This window comes from Botryllus schlosseri, chromosome 11 (assembly GCF_051294905.1).
Source record: "Botryllus schlosseri isolate E-star chromosome 11, Bs_hap1, whole genome shotgun sequence".
In the NCBI taxonomy this organism is placed as follows: domain Eukaryota; kingdom Metazoa; phylum Chordata; class Ascidiacea; order Stolidobranchia; family Styelidae; genus Botryllus; species Botryllus schlosseri.
In genome coordinates, this window is record NC_137246.1 from 14,900,651 (window position 1) to 14,916,963 (window position 16,313).

At 52.9% G+C, this 16,313-nt stretch overlaps 1 protein-coding gene across 1 annotated transcript in view; it reads left to right on the top strand.

The window, feature by feature from the left end:
- The window catches only part of LOC145449914 (uncharacterized), a 90,760-nt gene that overhangs the window by 66,496 nt on the left and 7,951 nt on the right, over positions 1-16,313 (top strand). Inside the window, exons 29-31 of the mRNA XM_080328352.1 lie at positions 14,538-15,176; positions 15,298-15,486; positions 15,547-15,902. Coding sequence (XP_080184478.1) covers positions 14,538-15,176; positions 15,298-15,486; positions 15,547-15,902 — 1,184 coding nt within the window. The remainder of the gene's footprint in view (positions 1-14,537; positions 15,177-15,297; positions 15,487-15,546; positions 15,903-16,313) is intronic.

A 16,313-nucleotide genomic window follows, 5' to 3' on the forward strand; every position in this document is an offset into this window, starting at 1 on the left:
GAAGCGTCAACGTACGTACCGAGTCTGAGGACGGAACAACCAGCGTTTGCGAACCTTCCACCGTTATCTGTGACTACGACGGCACTCCATGCTATGGCGGTCAAGTATTCAGGGACATCTGTCACCCATCGGTCGTTGTTTCCACGCCATGCGCGGGACAATACTACCAAGGCGTACCTTGCCACGGCGCAAGAGGATCGACCATCGTCAATAACTACCATACTTGCGGAGATAGCGACGACGATTCCGACGTGACCTCTGTCGAGGTACCGTTCAGTGCTGAAGTTTGCGACTACGATGCGCCAAGCACTCCATACTGTCACGGACTCATCGGACAAGCTGTATGTGCCGGCACACCATCTGTATGCGCTTCCTCTGGAGCTCAAGTGTGCATGCAACCAGACTTCCGACGATACAGGCCTTGCGGAGGCGCCAACAACTTCTTCGGCTTCCCATGCGGACTTTTCAACAACGACTACGCACCTTGCTACGGCGGTGATTACGTGTCTACACCGGTATCGTTTGATCACTCTTCTGATGTCAAGGTAGATGGCACACCATGCAGCTACGTCATTCCAAGCGTTCCATGTTTCGACGGACCAGTCATCGGAGATCACGACACCTTGTCTGTCTGCGGAAGCGTCAACGTACGTACCGAGTCTGAGGACGGAACAACCAGCGTTTGCGAACCTTCCACCGTTATCTGTGACTACGACGGCACTCCATGCTATGGCGGTCAAGTATTCAGGGACATCTGTCACCCATCGGTCGTTGTTTCCACGCCATGCGCGGGACAATACTACCAAGGCGTACCTTGCCACGGCGCAAGAGGATCGACCATCGTCAATAACTACCATACTTGCGGAGATAGCGACGACGATTCCGACGTGACCTCTGTCGAGGTACCGTTCAGTGCTGAAGTTTGCGACTACGATGCGCCAAGCACTCCATACTGTCACGGACTCATCGGACAAGCTGTATGTGCCGGCACACCATCCGTATGCGCTTCCTCTGGAGCTCAAGTGTGCATGCAACCAGACTTCCGACGATACAGGCCTTGCGGAGGCGCCAACAACTTCTTCGGCTTCCCATGCGGACTTTTCAACAACGACTACGCACCTTGCTACGGCGGTGATTACGTGTCTACACCGGTATCGTTTGATCACTCTTCTGATGTCAAGGTAGATGGCACACCATGCAGCTACGTCATTCCAAGCGTTCCATGTTTCGACGGACCAGTCATCGGAGATCACGACACCTTGTCTGTCTGCGGAAGCGTCAACGTACGTACCGAGTCTGAGGACGGAACAACCAGCGTTTGCGAACCTTCCACCGTTATCTGTGACTACGACGGCACTCCATGCTATGGCGGTCAAGTATTCAGGGACATCTGTCACCCATCGGTCGTTGTTTCCACGCCATGCGCGGGACAATACTACCGAGGCGTACCTTGCCACGGCGCAAGAGGATCGACCATCGTCAATAACTACCATACTTGCGGAGATAGCGACGACGATTCCGACGTGACCTCTGTCGAGGTACCGTTCAGTGCTGAAGTTTGCGACTACGATGCGCCAAGCACTCCATACTGTCACGGACTCATCGGACAAGCTGTATGTGCCGGCACACCATCCGTATGCGCTTCCTCTGGAGCTCAAGTGTGCATGCAACCAGACTTCCGACGATACAGGCCTTGCGGAGGCGCCAACAACTTCTTCGGCTTCCCATGCGGACTTTTCAACAACGACTACGCACCTTGCTACGGCGGTGATTACGTGTCTACACCGGTATCGTTTGATCACTCTTCTGATGTCAAGGTAGATGGCACACCATGCAGCTACGTCATTCCAAGCGTTCCATGTTTCGACGGACCAGTCATCGGAGATCACGACACCTTGTCTGTCTGCGGAAGCGTCAACGTACGTACCGAGTCTGAGGACGGAACAACCAGCGTTTGCGAACCTTCCACCGTTATCTGTGACTACGACGGCACTCCATGCTATGGCGGTCAAGTATTCAGGGACATCTGTCACCCATCGGTCGTTGTTTCCACGCCATGCGCGGGACAATACTACCAAGGCGTACCTTGCCACGGCGCAAGAGGATCGACCATCGTCAATAACTACCATACTTGCGGAGATAGCGACGACGATTCCGACGTGACCTCTGTCGAGGTACCGTTCAGTGCTGAAGTTTGCGACTACGATGCGCCAAGCACTCCATACTGTCACGGACTCATCGGACAAGCTGTATGTGCCGGCACACCATCCGTATGCGCTTCCTCTGGAGCTCAAGTGTGCATGCAACCAGACTTCCGACGATACAGGCCTTGCGGAGGCGCCAACAACTTCTTCGGCTTCCCATGCGGACTTTTCAACAACGACTACGCACCTTGCTACGGCGGTGATTACGTGTCTACACCGGTATCGTTTGATCACTCTTCTGATGTCAAGGTAGATGGCACACCATGCAGCTACGTCATTCCAAGCGTTCCATGTTTCGACGGACCAGTCATCGGAGATCACGACACCTTGTCTGTCTGCGGAAGCGTCAACGTACGTACCGAGTCTGAGGACGGAACAACCAGCGTTTGCGAACCTTCCACCGTTATCTGTGACTACGACGGCACTCCATGCTATGGCGGTCAAGTATTCAGGGACATCTGTCACCCATCGGTCGTTGTTTCCACGCCATGCGCGGGACAATACTACCAAGGCGTACCTTGCCACGGCGCAAGAGGATCGACCATCGTCAATAACTACCATACTTGCGGAGATAGCGACGACGATTCCGACGTGACCTCTGTCGAGGTACCGTTCAGTGCTGAAGTTTGCGACTACGATGCGCCAAGCACTCCATACTGTCACGGACTCATCGGACAAGCTGTATGTGCCGGCACACCATCCGTATGCGCTTCCTCTGGAGCTCAAGTGTGCATGCAACCAGACTTCCGACGATACAGGCCTTGCGGAGGCGCCAACAACTTCTTCGGCTTCCCATGCGGACTTTTCAACAACGACTACGCACCTTGCTACGGCGGTGATTACGTGTCTACACCGGTATCGTTTGATCACTCTTCTGATGTCAAGGTAGATGGCACACCATGCAGCTACGTCATTCCAAGCGTTCCATGTTTCGACGGACCAGTCATCGGAGATCACGACACCTTGTCTGTCTGCGGAAGCGTCAACGTACGTACCGAGTCTGAGGACGGAACAACCAGCGTTTGCGAACCTTCCACCGTTATCTGTGACTACGACGGCACTCCATGCTATGGCGGTCAAGTATTCAGGGACATCTGTCACCCATCGGTCGTTGTTTCCACGCCATGCGCGGGACAATACTACCAAGGCGTACCTTGCCACGGCGCAAGAGGATCGACCATCGTCAATAACTACCATACTTGCGGAGATAGCGACGACGATTCCGACGTGACCTCTGTCGAGGTACCGTTCAGTGCTGAAGTTTGCGACTACGATGCGCCAAGCACTCCATACTGTCACGGACTCATCGGACAAGCTGTATGTGCCGGCACACCATCCGTATGCGCTTCCTCTGGAGCTCAAGTGTGCATGCAACCAGACTTCCGACGATACAGGCCTTGCGGAGGCGCCAACAACTTCTTCGGCTTCCCATGCGGACTTTTCAACAACGACTACGCACCTTGCTACGGCGGTGATTACGTGTCTACACCGGTATCGTTTGATCACTCTTCTGATGTCAAGGTAGATGGCACACCATGCAGCTACGTCATTCCAAGCGTTCCATGTTTCGACGGACCAGTCATCGGAGATCACGACACCTTGTCTGTCTGCGGAAGCGTCAACGTACGTACCGAGTCTGAGGACGGAACAACCAGCGTTTGCGAACCTTCCACCGTTATCTGTGACTACGACGGCACTCCATGCTATGGCGGTCAAGTATTCAGGGACATCTGTCACCCATCGGTCGTTGTTTCCACGCCATGCGCGGGACAATACTACCAAGGCGTACCTTGCCACGGCGCAAGAGGATCGACCATCGTCAATAACTACCATACTTGCGGAGATAGCGACGACGATTCCGACGTGACCTCTGTCGAGGTACCGTTCAGTGCTGAAGTTTGCGACTACGATGCGCCAAGCACTCCATACTGTCACGGACTCATCGGACAAGCTGTATGTGCCGGCACACCATCTGTATGCGCTTCCTCTGGAGCTCAAGTGTGCATGCAACCAGACTTCCGACGATACAGGCCTTGCGGAGGCGCCAACAACTTCTTCGGCTTCCCATGCGGACTTTTCAACAACGACTACGCACCTTGCTACGGCGGTGATTACGTGTCTACACCGGTATCGTTTGATCACTCTTCTGATGTCAAGGTAGATGGCACACCATGCAGCTACGTCATTCCAAGCGTTCCATGTTTCGACGGACCAGTCATCGGAGATCACGACACCTTGTCTGTCTGCGGAAGCGTCAACGTACGTACCGAGTCTGAGGACGGAACAACCAGCGTTTGCGAACCTTCCACCGTTATCTGTGACTACGACGGCACTCCATGCTATGGCGGTCAAGTATTCAGGGACATCTGTCACCCATCGGTCGTTGTTTCCACGCCATGCGCGGGACAATACTACCAAGGCGTACCTTGCCACGGCGCAAGAGGATCGACCATCGTCAATAACTACCATACTTGCGGAGATAGCGACGACGATTCCGACGTGACCTCTGTCGAGGTACCGTTCAGTGCTGAAGTTTGCGACTACGATGCGCCAAGCACTCCATACTGTCACGGACTCATCGGACAAGCTGTATGTGCCGGCACACCATCCGTATGCGCTTCCTCTGGAGCTCAAGTGTGCATGCAACCAGACTTCCGACGATACAGGCCTTGCGGAGGCGCCAACAACTTCTTCGGCTTCCCATGCGGACTTTTCAACAACGACTACGCACCTTGCTACGGCGGTGATTACGTGTCTACACCGGTATCGTTTGATCACTCTTCTGATGTCAAGGTAGATGGCACACCATGCAGCTACGTCATTCCAAGCGTTCCATGTTTCGACGGACCAGTCATCGGAGATCACGACACCTTGTCTGTCTGCGGAAGCGTCAACGTACGTACCGAGTCTGAGGACGGAACAACCAGCGTTTGCGAACCTTCCACCGTTATCTGTGACTACGACGGCACTCCATGCTATGGCGGTCAAGTATTCAGGGACATCTGTCACCCATCGGTCGTTGTTTCCACGCCATGCGCGGGACAATACTACCGAGGCGTACCTTGCCACGGCGCAAGAGGATCGACCATCGTCAATAACTACCATACTTGCGGAGATAGCGACGACGATTCCGACGTGACCTCTGTCGAGGTACCGTTCAGTGCTGAAGTTTGCGACTACGATGCGCCAAGCACTCCATACTGTCACGGACTCATCGGACAAGCTGTATGTGCCGGCACACCATCTGTATGCGCTTCCTCTGGAGCTCAAGTGTGCATGCGACCAGACTTCCGACGATACAGGCCTTGCGGAGGCGCCAACAACTTCTTCGGCTTCCCATGCGGACTTTTCAACAACGACTACGCACCTTGCTACGGCGGTGATTACGTGTCTACACCGGTATCGTTTGATCACTCTTCTGATGTCAAGGTAGATGGCACACCATGCAGCTACGTCATTCCAAGCGTTCCATGTTTCGACGGACCAGTCATCGGAGATCACGACACCTTGTCTGTCTGCGGAAGCGTCAACGTACGTACCGAGTCTGAGGACGGAACAACCAGCGTTTGCGAACCTTCCACCGTTATCTGTGACTACGACGGCACTCCATGCTATGGCGGTCAAGTATTCAGGGACATCTGTCACCCATCGGTCGTTGTTTCCACGCCATGCGCGGGACAATACTACCAAGGCGTACCTTGCCACGGCGCAAGAGGATCGACCATCGTCAATAACTACCATACTTGCGGAGATAGCGACGACGATTCCGACGTGACCTCTGTCGAGGTACCGTTCAGTGCTGAAGTTTGCGACTACGATGCGCCAAGCACTCCATACTGTCACGGACTCATCGGACAAGCTGTATGTGCCGGCACACCATCCGTATGCGCTTCCTCTGGAGCTCAAGTGTGCATGCAACCAGACTTCCGACGATACAGGCCTTGCGGAGGCGCCAACAACTTCTTCGGCTTCCCATGCGGACTTTTCAACAACGACTACGCACCTTGCTACGGCGGTGATTACGTGTCTACACCGGTATCGTTTGATCACTCTTCTGATGTCAAGGTAGATGGCACACCATGCAGCTACGTCATTCCAAGCGTTCCATGTTTCGACGGACCAGTCATCGGAGATCACGACACCTTGTCTGTCTGCGGAAGCGTCAACGTACGTACCGAGTCTGAGGACGGAACAACCAGCGTTTGCGAACCTTCCACCGTTATCTGTGACTACGACGGCACTCCATGCTATGGCGGTCAAGTATTCAGGGACATCTGTCACCCATCGGTCGTTGTTTCCACGCCATGCGCGGGACAATACTACCAAGGCGTACCTTGCCACGGCGCAAGAGGATCGACCATCGTCAATAACTACCATACTTGCGGAGATAGCGACGACGATTCCGACGTGACCTCTGTCGAGGTACCGTTCAGTGCTGAAGTTTGCGACTACGATGCGCCAAGCACTCCATACTGTCACGGACTCATCGGACAAGCTGTATGTGCCGGCACACCATCTGTATGCGCTTCCTCTGGAGCTCAAGTGTGCATGCGACCAGACTTCCGACGATACAGGCCTTGCGGAGGCGCCAACAACTTCTTCGGCTTCCCATGCGGACTTTTCAACAACGACTACGCACCTTGCTACGGCGGTGATTACGTGTCTACACCGGTATCGTTTGATCACTCTTCTGATGTCAAGGTAGATGGCACACCATGCAGCTACGTCATTCCAAGCGTTCCATGTTTCGACGGACCAGTCATCGGAGATCACGACACCTTGTCTGTCTGCGGAAGCGTCAACGTACGTACCGAGTCTGAGGACGGAACAACCAGCGTTTGCGAACCTTCCACCGTTATCTGTGACTACGACGGAACTCCATGCTATGGCGGTCAAGTATTCAGGGACATCTGTCACCCATCGGTCGTTGTTTCCACGCCATGCGCGGGACAATACTACCAAGGCGTACCTTGCCACGGCGCAAGAGGATCGACCATCGTCAATAACTACCATACTTGCGGAGATAGCGACGACGATTCCGACGTGACCTCTGTCGAGGTACCGTTCAGTGCTGAAGTTTGCGACTACGATGCGCCAAGCACTCCATACTGTCACGGACTCATCGGACAAGCTGTATGTGCCGGCACACCATCTGTATGCGCTTCCTCTGGAGCTCAAGTGTGCATGCAACCAGACTTCCGACGATACAGGCCTTGCGGAGGCGCCAACAACTTCTTCGGCTTCCCATGCGGACTTTTCAACAACGACTACGCACCTTGCTACGGCGGTGATTACGTGTCTACACCGGTATCGTTTGATCACTCTTCTGATGTCAAGGTAGATGGCACACCATGCAGCTACGTCATTCCAAGCGTTCCATGTTTCGACGGACCAGTCATCGGAGATCACGACACCTTGTCTGTCTGCGGAAGCGTCAACGTACGTACCGAGTCTGAGGACGGAACAACCAGCGTTTGCGAACCTTCCACCGTTATCTGTGACTACGACGGCACTCCATGCTATGGCGGTCAAGTATTCAGGGACATCTGTCACCCATCGGTCGTTGTTTCCACGCCATGCGCGGGACAATACTACCGAGGCGTACCTTGCCACGGCGCAAGAGGATCGACCATCGTCAATAACTACCATACTTGCGGAGATAGCGACGACGATTCCGACGTGACCTCTGTCGAGGTACCGTTCAGTGCTGAAGTTTGCGACTACGATGCGCCAAGCACTCCATACTGTCACGGACTCATCGGACAAGCTGTATGTGCCGGCACACCATCCGTATGCGCTTCCTCTGGAGCTCAAGTGTGCATGCAACCAGACTTCCGACGATACAGGCCTTGCGGAGGCGCCAACAACTTCTTCGGCTTCCCATGCGGACTTTTCAACAACGACTACGCACCTTGCTACGGCGGTGATTACGTGTCTACACCGGTATCGTTTGATCACCCTTCTGATGTCAAGGTAGATGGCACACCATGCAGCTACGTCATTCCAAGCGTTCCATGTTTCGACGGACCAGTCATCGGAGATCACGACACCTTGTCTGTCTGCGGAAGCGTCAACGTACGTACCGAGTCTGAGGACGGAACAACCAGCGTTTGCGAACCTTCCACCGTTATCTGTGACTACGACGGCACTCCATGCTATGGCGGTCAAGTATTCAGGGACATCTGTCACCCATCGGTCGTTGTTTCCACGCCATGCGCGGGACAATACTACCAAGGCGTACCTTGCCACGGCGCAAGAGGATCGACCATCGTCAATAACTACCATACTTGCGGAGATAGCGACGACGATTCCGACGTGACCTCTGTCGAGGTACCGTTCAGTGCTGAAGTTTGCGACTACGATGCGCCAAGCACTCCATACTGTCACGGACTCATCGGACAAGCTGTATGTGCCGGCACACCATCCGTATGCGCTTCCTCTGGAGCTCAAGTGTGCATGCAACCAGACTTCCGACGATACAGGCCTTGCGGAGGCGCCAACAACTTCTTCGGCTTCCCATGCGGACTTTTCAACAACGACTACGCACCTTGCTACGGCGGTGATTATGTGTCTACACCGGTATCGTTTGATCACTCTTCTGATGTCAAGGTAGATGGCACACCATGCAGCTACGTCATTCCAAGCGTTCCATGTTTCGACGGACCAGTCATCGGAGATCACGACACCTTGTCTGTCTGCGGAAGCGTCAACGTACGTACCGAGTCTGAGGACGGAACAACCAGCGTTTGCGAACCTTCCACCGTTATCTGTGACTACGACGGCACTCCATGCTATGGCGGTCAAGTATTCAGGGACATCTGTCACCCATCGGTCGTTGTTTCCACGCCATGCGCGGGACAATACTACCGAGGCGTACCTTGCCACGGCGCAAGAGGATCGACCATCGTCAATAACTACCATACTTGCGGAGATAGCGACGACGATTCCGACGTGACCTCTGTCGAGGTACCGTTCAGTGCTGAAGTTTGCGACTACGATGCGCCAAGCACTCCATACTGTCACGGACTCATCGGACAAGCTGTATGTGCCGGCACACCATCTGTATGCGCTTCCTCTGGAGCTCAAGTGTGCATGCAACCAGACTTCCGACGATACAGGCCTTGCGGAGGCGCCAACAACTTCTTCGGCTTCCCATGCGGACTTTTCAACAACGACTACGCACCTTGCTACGGCGGTGATTACGTGTCTACACCGGTATCGTTTGATCACTCTTCTGATGTCAAGGTAGATGGCACACCATGCAGCTACGTCATTCCAAGCGTTCCATGTTTCGACGGACCAGTCATCGGAGATCACGACACCTTGTCTGTCTGCGGAAGCGTCAACGTACGTACCGAGTCTGAGGACGGAACAACCAGCGTTTGCGAACCTTCCACCGTTATCTGTGACTACGACGGCACTCCATGCTATGGCGGTCAAGTATTCAGGGACATCTGTCACCCATCGGTCGTTGTTTCCACGCCATGCGCGGGACAATACTACCAAGGCGTACCTTGCCACGGCGCAAGAGGATCGACCATCGTCAATAACTACCATACTTGCGGAGATAGCGACGACGATTCCGACGTGACCTCTGTCGAGGTACCGTTCAGTGCTGAAGTTTGCGACTACGATGCGCCAAGCACTCCATACTGTCACGGACTCATCGGACAAGCTGTATGTGCCGGCACACCATCCGTATGCGCTTCCTCTGGAGCTCAAGTGTGCATGCAACCAGACTTCCGACGATACAGGCCTTGCGGAGGCGCCAACAACTTCTTCGGCTTCCCATGCGGACTTTTCAACAACGACTACGCACCTTGCTACGGCGGTGATTACGTGTCTACACCGGTATCGTTTGATCACTCTTCTGATGTCAAGGTAGATGGCACACCATGCAGCTACGTCATTCCAAGCGTTCCATGTTTCGACGGACCAGTCATCGGAGATCACGACACCTTGTCTGTCTGCGGAAGCGTCAACGTACGTACCGAGTCTGAGGACGGAACAACCAGCGTTTGCGAACCTTCCACCGTTATCTGTGACTACGACGGCACTCCATGCTATGGCGGTCAAGTATTCAGGGACATCTGTCACCCATCGGTCGTTGTTTCCACGCCATGCGCGGGACAATACTACCAAGGCGTACCTTGCCACGGCGCAAGAGGATCGACCATCGTCAATAACTACCATACTTGCGGAGATAGCGACGACGATTCCGACGTGACCTCTGTCGAGGTACCGTTCAGTGCTGAAGTTTGCGACTACGATGCGCCAAGCACTCCATACTGTCACGGACTCATCGGACAAGCTGTATGTGCCGGCACACCATCTGTATGCGCTTCCTCTGGAGCTCAAGTGTGCATGCGACCAGACTTCCGACGATACAGGCCTTGCGGAGGCGCCAACAACTTCTTCGGCTTCCCATGCGGACTTTTCAACAACGACTACGCACCTTGCTACGGCGGTGATTACGTGTCTACACCGGTATCGTTTGATCACTCTTCTGATGTCAAGGTAGATGGCACACCATGCAGCTACGTCATTCCAAGCGTTCCATGTTTCGACGGACCAGTCATCGGAGATCACGACACCTTGTCTGTCTGCGGAAGCGTCAACGTACGTACCGAGTCTGAGGACGGAACAACCAGCGTTTGCGAACCTTCCACCGTTATCTGTGACTACGACGGAACTCCATGCTATGGCGGTCAAGTATTCAGGGACATCTGTCACCCATCGGTCGTTGTTTCCACGCCATGCGCGGGACAATACTACCAAGGCGTACCTTGCCACGGCGCAAGAGGATCGACCATCGTCAATAACTACCATACTTGCGGAGATAGCGACGACGATTCCGACGTGACCTCTGTCGAGGTACCGTTCAGTGCTGAAGTTTGCGACTACGATGCGCCAAGCACTCCATACTGTCACGGACTCATCGGACAAGCTGTATGTGCCGGCACACCATCTGTATGCGCTTCCTCTGGAGCTCAAGTGTGCATGCAACCAGACTTCCGACGATACAGGCCTTGCGGAGGCGCCAACAACTTCTTTGGCTTCCCATGCGGACTTTTCAACAACGACTACGCACCTTGCTACGGCGGTGATTACGTGTCTACACCGGTATCGTTTGATCACTCTTCTGATGTCAAGGTAGATGGCACACCATGCAGCTACGTCATTCCAAGCGTTCCATGTTTCGACGGACCAGTCATCGGAGATCACGACACCTTGTCTGTCTGCGGAAGCGTCAACGTACGTACCGAGTCTGAGGACGGAACAACCAGCGTTTGCGAACCTTCCACCGTTATCTGTGACTACGACGGCACTCCATGCTATGGCGGTCAAGTATTCAGGGACATCTGTCACCCATCGGTCGTTGTTTCCACGCCATGCGCGGGACAATACTACCGAGGCGTACCTTGCCACGGCGCAAGAGGATCGACCATCGTCAATAACTACCATACTTGCGGAGATAGCGACGACGATTCCGACGTGACCTCTGTCGAGGTACCGTTCAGTGCTGAAGTTTGCGACTACGATGCGCCAAGCACTCCATACTGTCACGGACTCATCGGACAAGCTGTATGTGCCGGCACACCATCCGTATGCGCTTCCTCTGGAGCTCAAGTGTGCATGCAACCAGACTTCCGACGATACAGGCCTTGCGGAGGCGCCAACAACTTCTTCGGCTTCCCATGCGGACTTTTCAACAACGACTACGCACCTTGCTACGGCGGTGATTACGTGTCTACACCGGTATCGTTTGATCACTCTTCTGATGTCAAGGTAGATGGCACACCATGCAGCTACGTCATTCCAAGCGTTCCATGTTTCGACGGACCAGTCATCGGAGATCACGACACCTTGTCTGTCTGCGGAAGCGTCAACGTACGTACCGAGTCTGAGGACGGAACAACCAGCGTTTGCGAACCTTCCACCGTTATCTGTGACTACGACGGCACTCCATGCTATGGCGGTCAAGTATTCAGGGACATCTGTCACCCATCGGTCGTTGTTTCCACGCCATGCGCGGGACAATACTACCAAGGCGTACCTTGCCACGGCGCAAGAGGATCGACCATCGTCAATAACTACCATACTTGCGGAGATAGCGACGACGATTCCGACGTGACCTCTGTCGAGGTACCGTTCAGTGCTGAAGTTTGCGACTACGATGCGCCAAGCACTCCATACTGTCACGGACTCATCGGACAAGCTGTATGTGCCGGCACACCATCCGTATGCGCTTCCTCTGGAGCTCAAGTGTGCATGCAACCAGACTTCCGACGATACAGGCCTTGCGGAGGCGCCAACAACTTCTTCGGCTTCCCATGCGGACTTTTCAACAACGACTACGCACCTTGCTACGGCGGTGATTATGTGTCTACACCGGTATCGTTTGATCACTCTTCTGATGTCAAGGTAGATGGCACACCATGCAGCTACGTCATTCCAAGCGTTCCATGTTTCGACGGACCAGTCATCGGAGATCACGACACCTTGTCTGTCTGCGGAAGCGTCAACGTACGTACCGAGTCTGAGGACGGAACAACCAGCGTTTGCGAACCTTCCACCGTTATCTGTGACTACGACGGCACTCCATGCTATGGCGGTCAAGTATTCAGGGACATCTGTCACCCATCGGTCGTTGTTTCCACGCCATGCGCGGGACAATACTACCGAGGCGTACCTTGCCACGGCGCAAGAGGATCGACCATCGTCAATAACTACCATACTTGCGGAGATAGCGACGACGATTCCGACGTGACCTCTGTCGAGGTACCGTTCAGTGCTGAAGTTTGCGACTACGATGCGCCAAGCACTCCATACTGTCACGGACTCATCGGACAAGCTGTATGTGCCGGCACACCATCTGTATGCGCTTCCTCTGGAGCTCAAGTGTGCATGCAACCAGACTTCCGACGATACAGGCCTTGCGGAGGCGCCAACAACTTCTTCGGCTTCCCATGCGGACTTTTCAACAACGACTACGCACCTTGCTACGGCGGTGATTACGTGTCTACACCGGTATCGTTTGATCACTCTTCTGATGTCAAGGTAGATGGCACACCATGCAGCTACGTCATTCCAAGCGTTCCATGTTTCGACGGACCAGTCATCGGAGATCACGACACCTTGTCTGTCTGCGGAAGCGTCAACGTACGTACCGAGTCTGAGGACTTAACAACCAGCGTTTGCGAACCTTCCACCGTTATCTGTGACTACGACGGCACTCCATGCTATGGCGGTCAAGTATTCAGGGACATCTGTCACCCATCGGTCGTTGTTTCCACGCCATGCGCGGGACAATACTACCGAGGCGTACCTTGCCACGGCGCAAGAGGATCGACCATCGTCAATAACTACCATACTTGCGGAGATAGCGACGACGATTCCGACGTGACCTCTGTCGAGGTACCGTTCAGTGCTGAAGTTTGCGACTACGATGCGCCAAGCACTCCATACTGTCACGGACTCATCGGACAAGCTGTATGTGCCGGCACACCATCCGTATGCGCTTCCTCTGGAGCTCAAGTGTGCATGCAACCAGACTTCCGACGATACAGGCCTTGCGGAGGCGCCAACAACTTCTTCGGCTTCCCATGCGGACTTTTCAACAACGACTACGCACCTTGCTACGGCGGTGATTACGTGTCTACACCGGTATCGTTTGATCACTCTTCTGATGTCAAGGTAGATGGCACACCATGCAGCTACGTCATTCCAAGCGTTCCATGTTTCGACGGACCAGTCATCGGAGATCACGACACCTTGTCTGTCTGCGGAAGCGTCAACGTACGTACCGAGTCTGAGGACGGAACAACCAGCGTTTGCGAACCTTCCACCGTTATCTGTGACTACGACGGCACTCCATGCTATGGCGGTCAAGTATTCAGGGACATCTGTCACCCATCGGTCGTTGTTTCCACGCCATGCGCGGGACAATACTACCAAGGCGTACCTTGCCACGGCGCAAGAGGATCGACCATCGTCAATAACTACCATACTTGCGGAGATAGCGACGACGATTCCGACGTGACCTCTGTCGAGGTACCGTTCAGTGCTGAAGTTTGCGACTACGATGCGCCAAGCACTCCATACTGTCACGGACTCATCGGACAAGCTGTATGTGCCGGCACACCATCCGTATGCGCTTCCTCTGGAGCTCAAGTGTGCATGCAACCAGACTTCCGACGATACAGGCCTTGCGGAGGCGCCAACAACTTCTTCGGCTTCCCATGCGGACTTTTCAACAACGACTACGCACCTTGCTACGGCGGTGATTACGTGTCTACACCGGTATCGTTTGATCACTCTTCTGATGTCAAGGTAGATGGCACACCATGCAGCTACGTCATTCCAAGCGTTCCATGTTTCGACGGACCAGTCATCGGAGATCACGACACCTTGTCTGTCTGCGGAAGCGTCAACGTACGTACCGAGTCTGAGGACGGAACAACCAGCGTTTGCGAACCTTCCACCGTTATCTGTGACTACGACGGCACTCCATGCTATGGCGGTCAAGTATTCAGGGACATCTCTCACCCATCGGTCGTTGTTTCCACGCCATGCGCGGGACAATACTACCGAGGCGTACCTTGCCACGGCGCAAGAGGATCGACCATCGTCAATAACTACCATTCTTGCGGAGAAAGTGATGAAGATTCCAAAGCTACTTCCGTCGACGTGCATTTCAATGCTGTTGCTTGTGATGACCAATCATCTGAATCCAACTCTGATATTCCTGTCCCTGACGATCATGTTGAAGATGCAGCAATTTCTGTTGATATTCATGATTCCTCCTCTATTTGCTTCGATGAACCTGTCATACCATACACCAGCTTGACTTGTCCTGGAGTGTCAGACATTCCGTGTGATGTGTCATGTCCCACTGGACTAGTGTATGATGGATATAGATGCGTCAATATTGAAGACTGTCCTTGCACCTACAAGGACGTTCGACATAAGGTATGAGAGTTTCATATATTTGTTTTCAATTTTACTGTTTTACTTTTGCGTTTATTTTTATTGCAAGCTTAGTCAATGCTCCTAAACGTTAGTAAGTAAAATGTCATCGTTCCGTTATTAGTCCGGATCTGTGTGGAAGGAAGATGACGGTTGTGTCAATTGCATCTGCATTGGCGGTCATTCTAATTGTGTCGCCCAAACCTGTGACGTAACAAGTTGTGAACCAGGATACGCACTAATTGAAGTTGATGGTGAATGCTGTCCTCGTTGCTTGAAAACAAATGTGACCTGTAGCGATGAAACTCATGAGGTTAGACCTTCCATCTTTACAATATATTAATAGAACCAGAATAACAATGCTGATTTACAGATCGGAGAAGTCTGGCATGATGATTGTGACGTTTGCACATGCACTGAGTATGGAGTAGTCAAATGTGAACATGTTGACTGTCCAGCTACAACTCCGCCTGAATGCCCTGCGAGTCACGAATTAGTGCAGAAAGTTGGTGAATGCTGTCCGAAATATGAATGTGTCTGTAATACTGATCTTTGTGACACTTCTGAGCCGACTTGCCCGGCGAACCACAAAGTTGTTGCATCCTTGACTGATGGATGTTGCCCAGAATATCAGTGCGTCTGTGACGCTGACTCCTGTCCTGCAATTTATTGCGCAGCTGATGAAAAGAAATTGTTGGTTGGAAGTGATGGTTGCTGCACAACATACAGGTAATGATTCCTAAATTTTTTTAATAAATATTATATCCGATTTCGAGCAATTTGACTTCTGAAACTCTCTCGGTGCGATTCGCACAATCGTCTCACTGGAGTCACATATGATCAAAATCAAGTTTCCCATTTCTATTCTTTAGGAGATAGGGATGTACATTGTACATGTAGATTGTGCATTAATTCCTTTATAATAATATTTCATAGTTTTCCTCCCCATTCAAATAAACACAACACCCTTTCTAATACCTTGGAAGCACAAGTGTTCTTTGGTACATCGGAATTTATATATTCACAATATTCCACAGTTATGTTTTACATTATTAGATTTGTAACACAGAATAGTTATGTGGAATACATCTGCCGTCTCACTTTCTTTCTTCTTTCACGACGAATCAAGTAATATTCTAC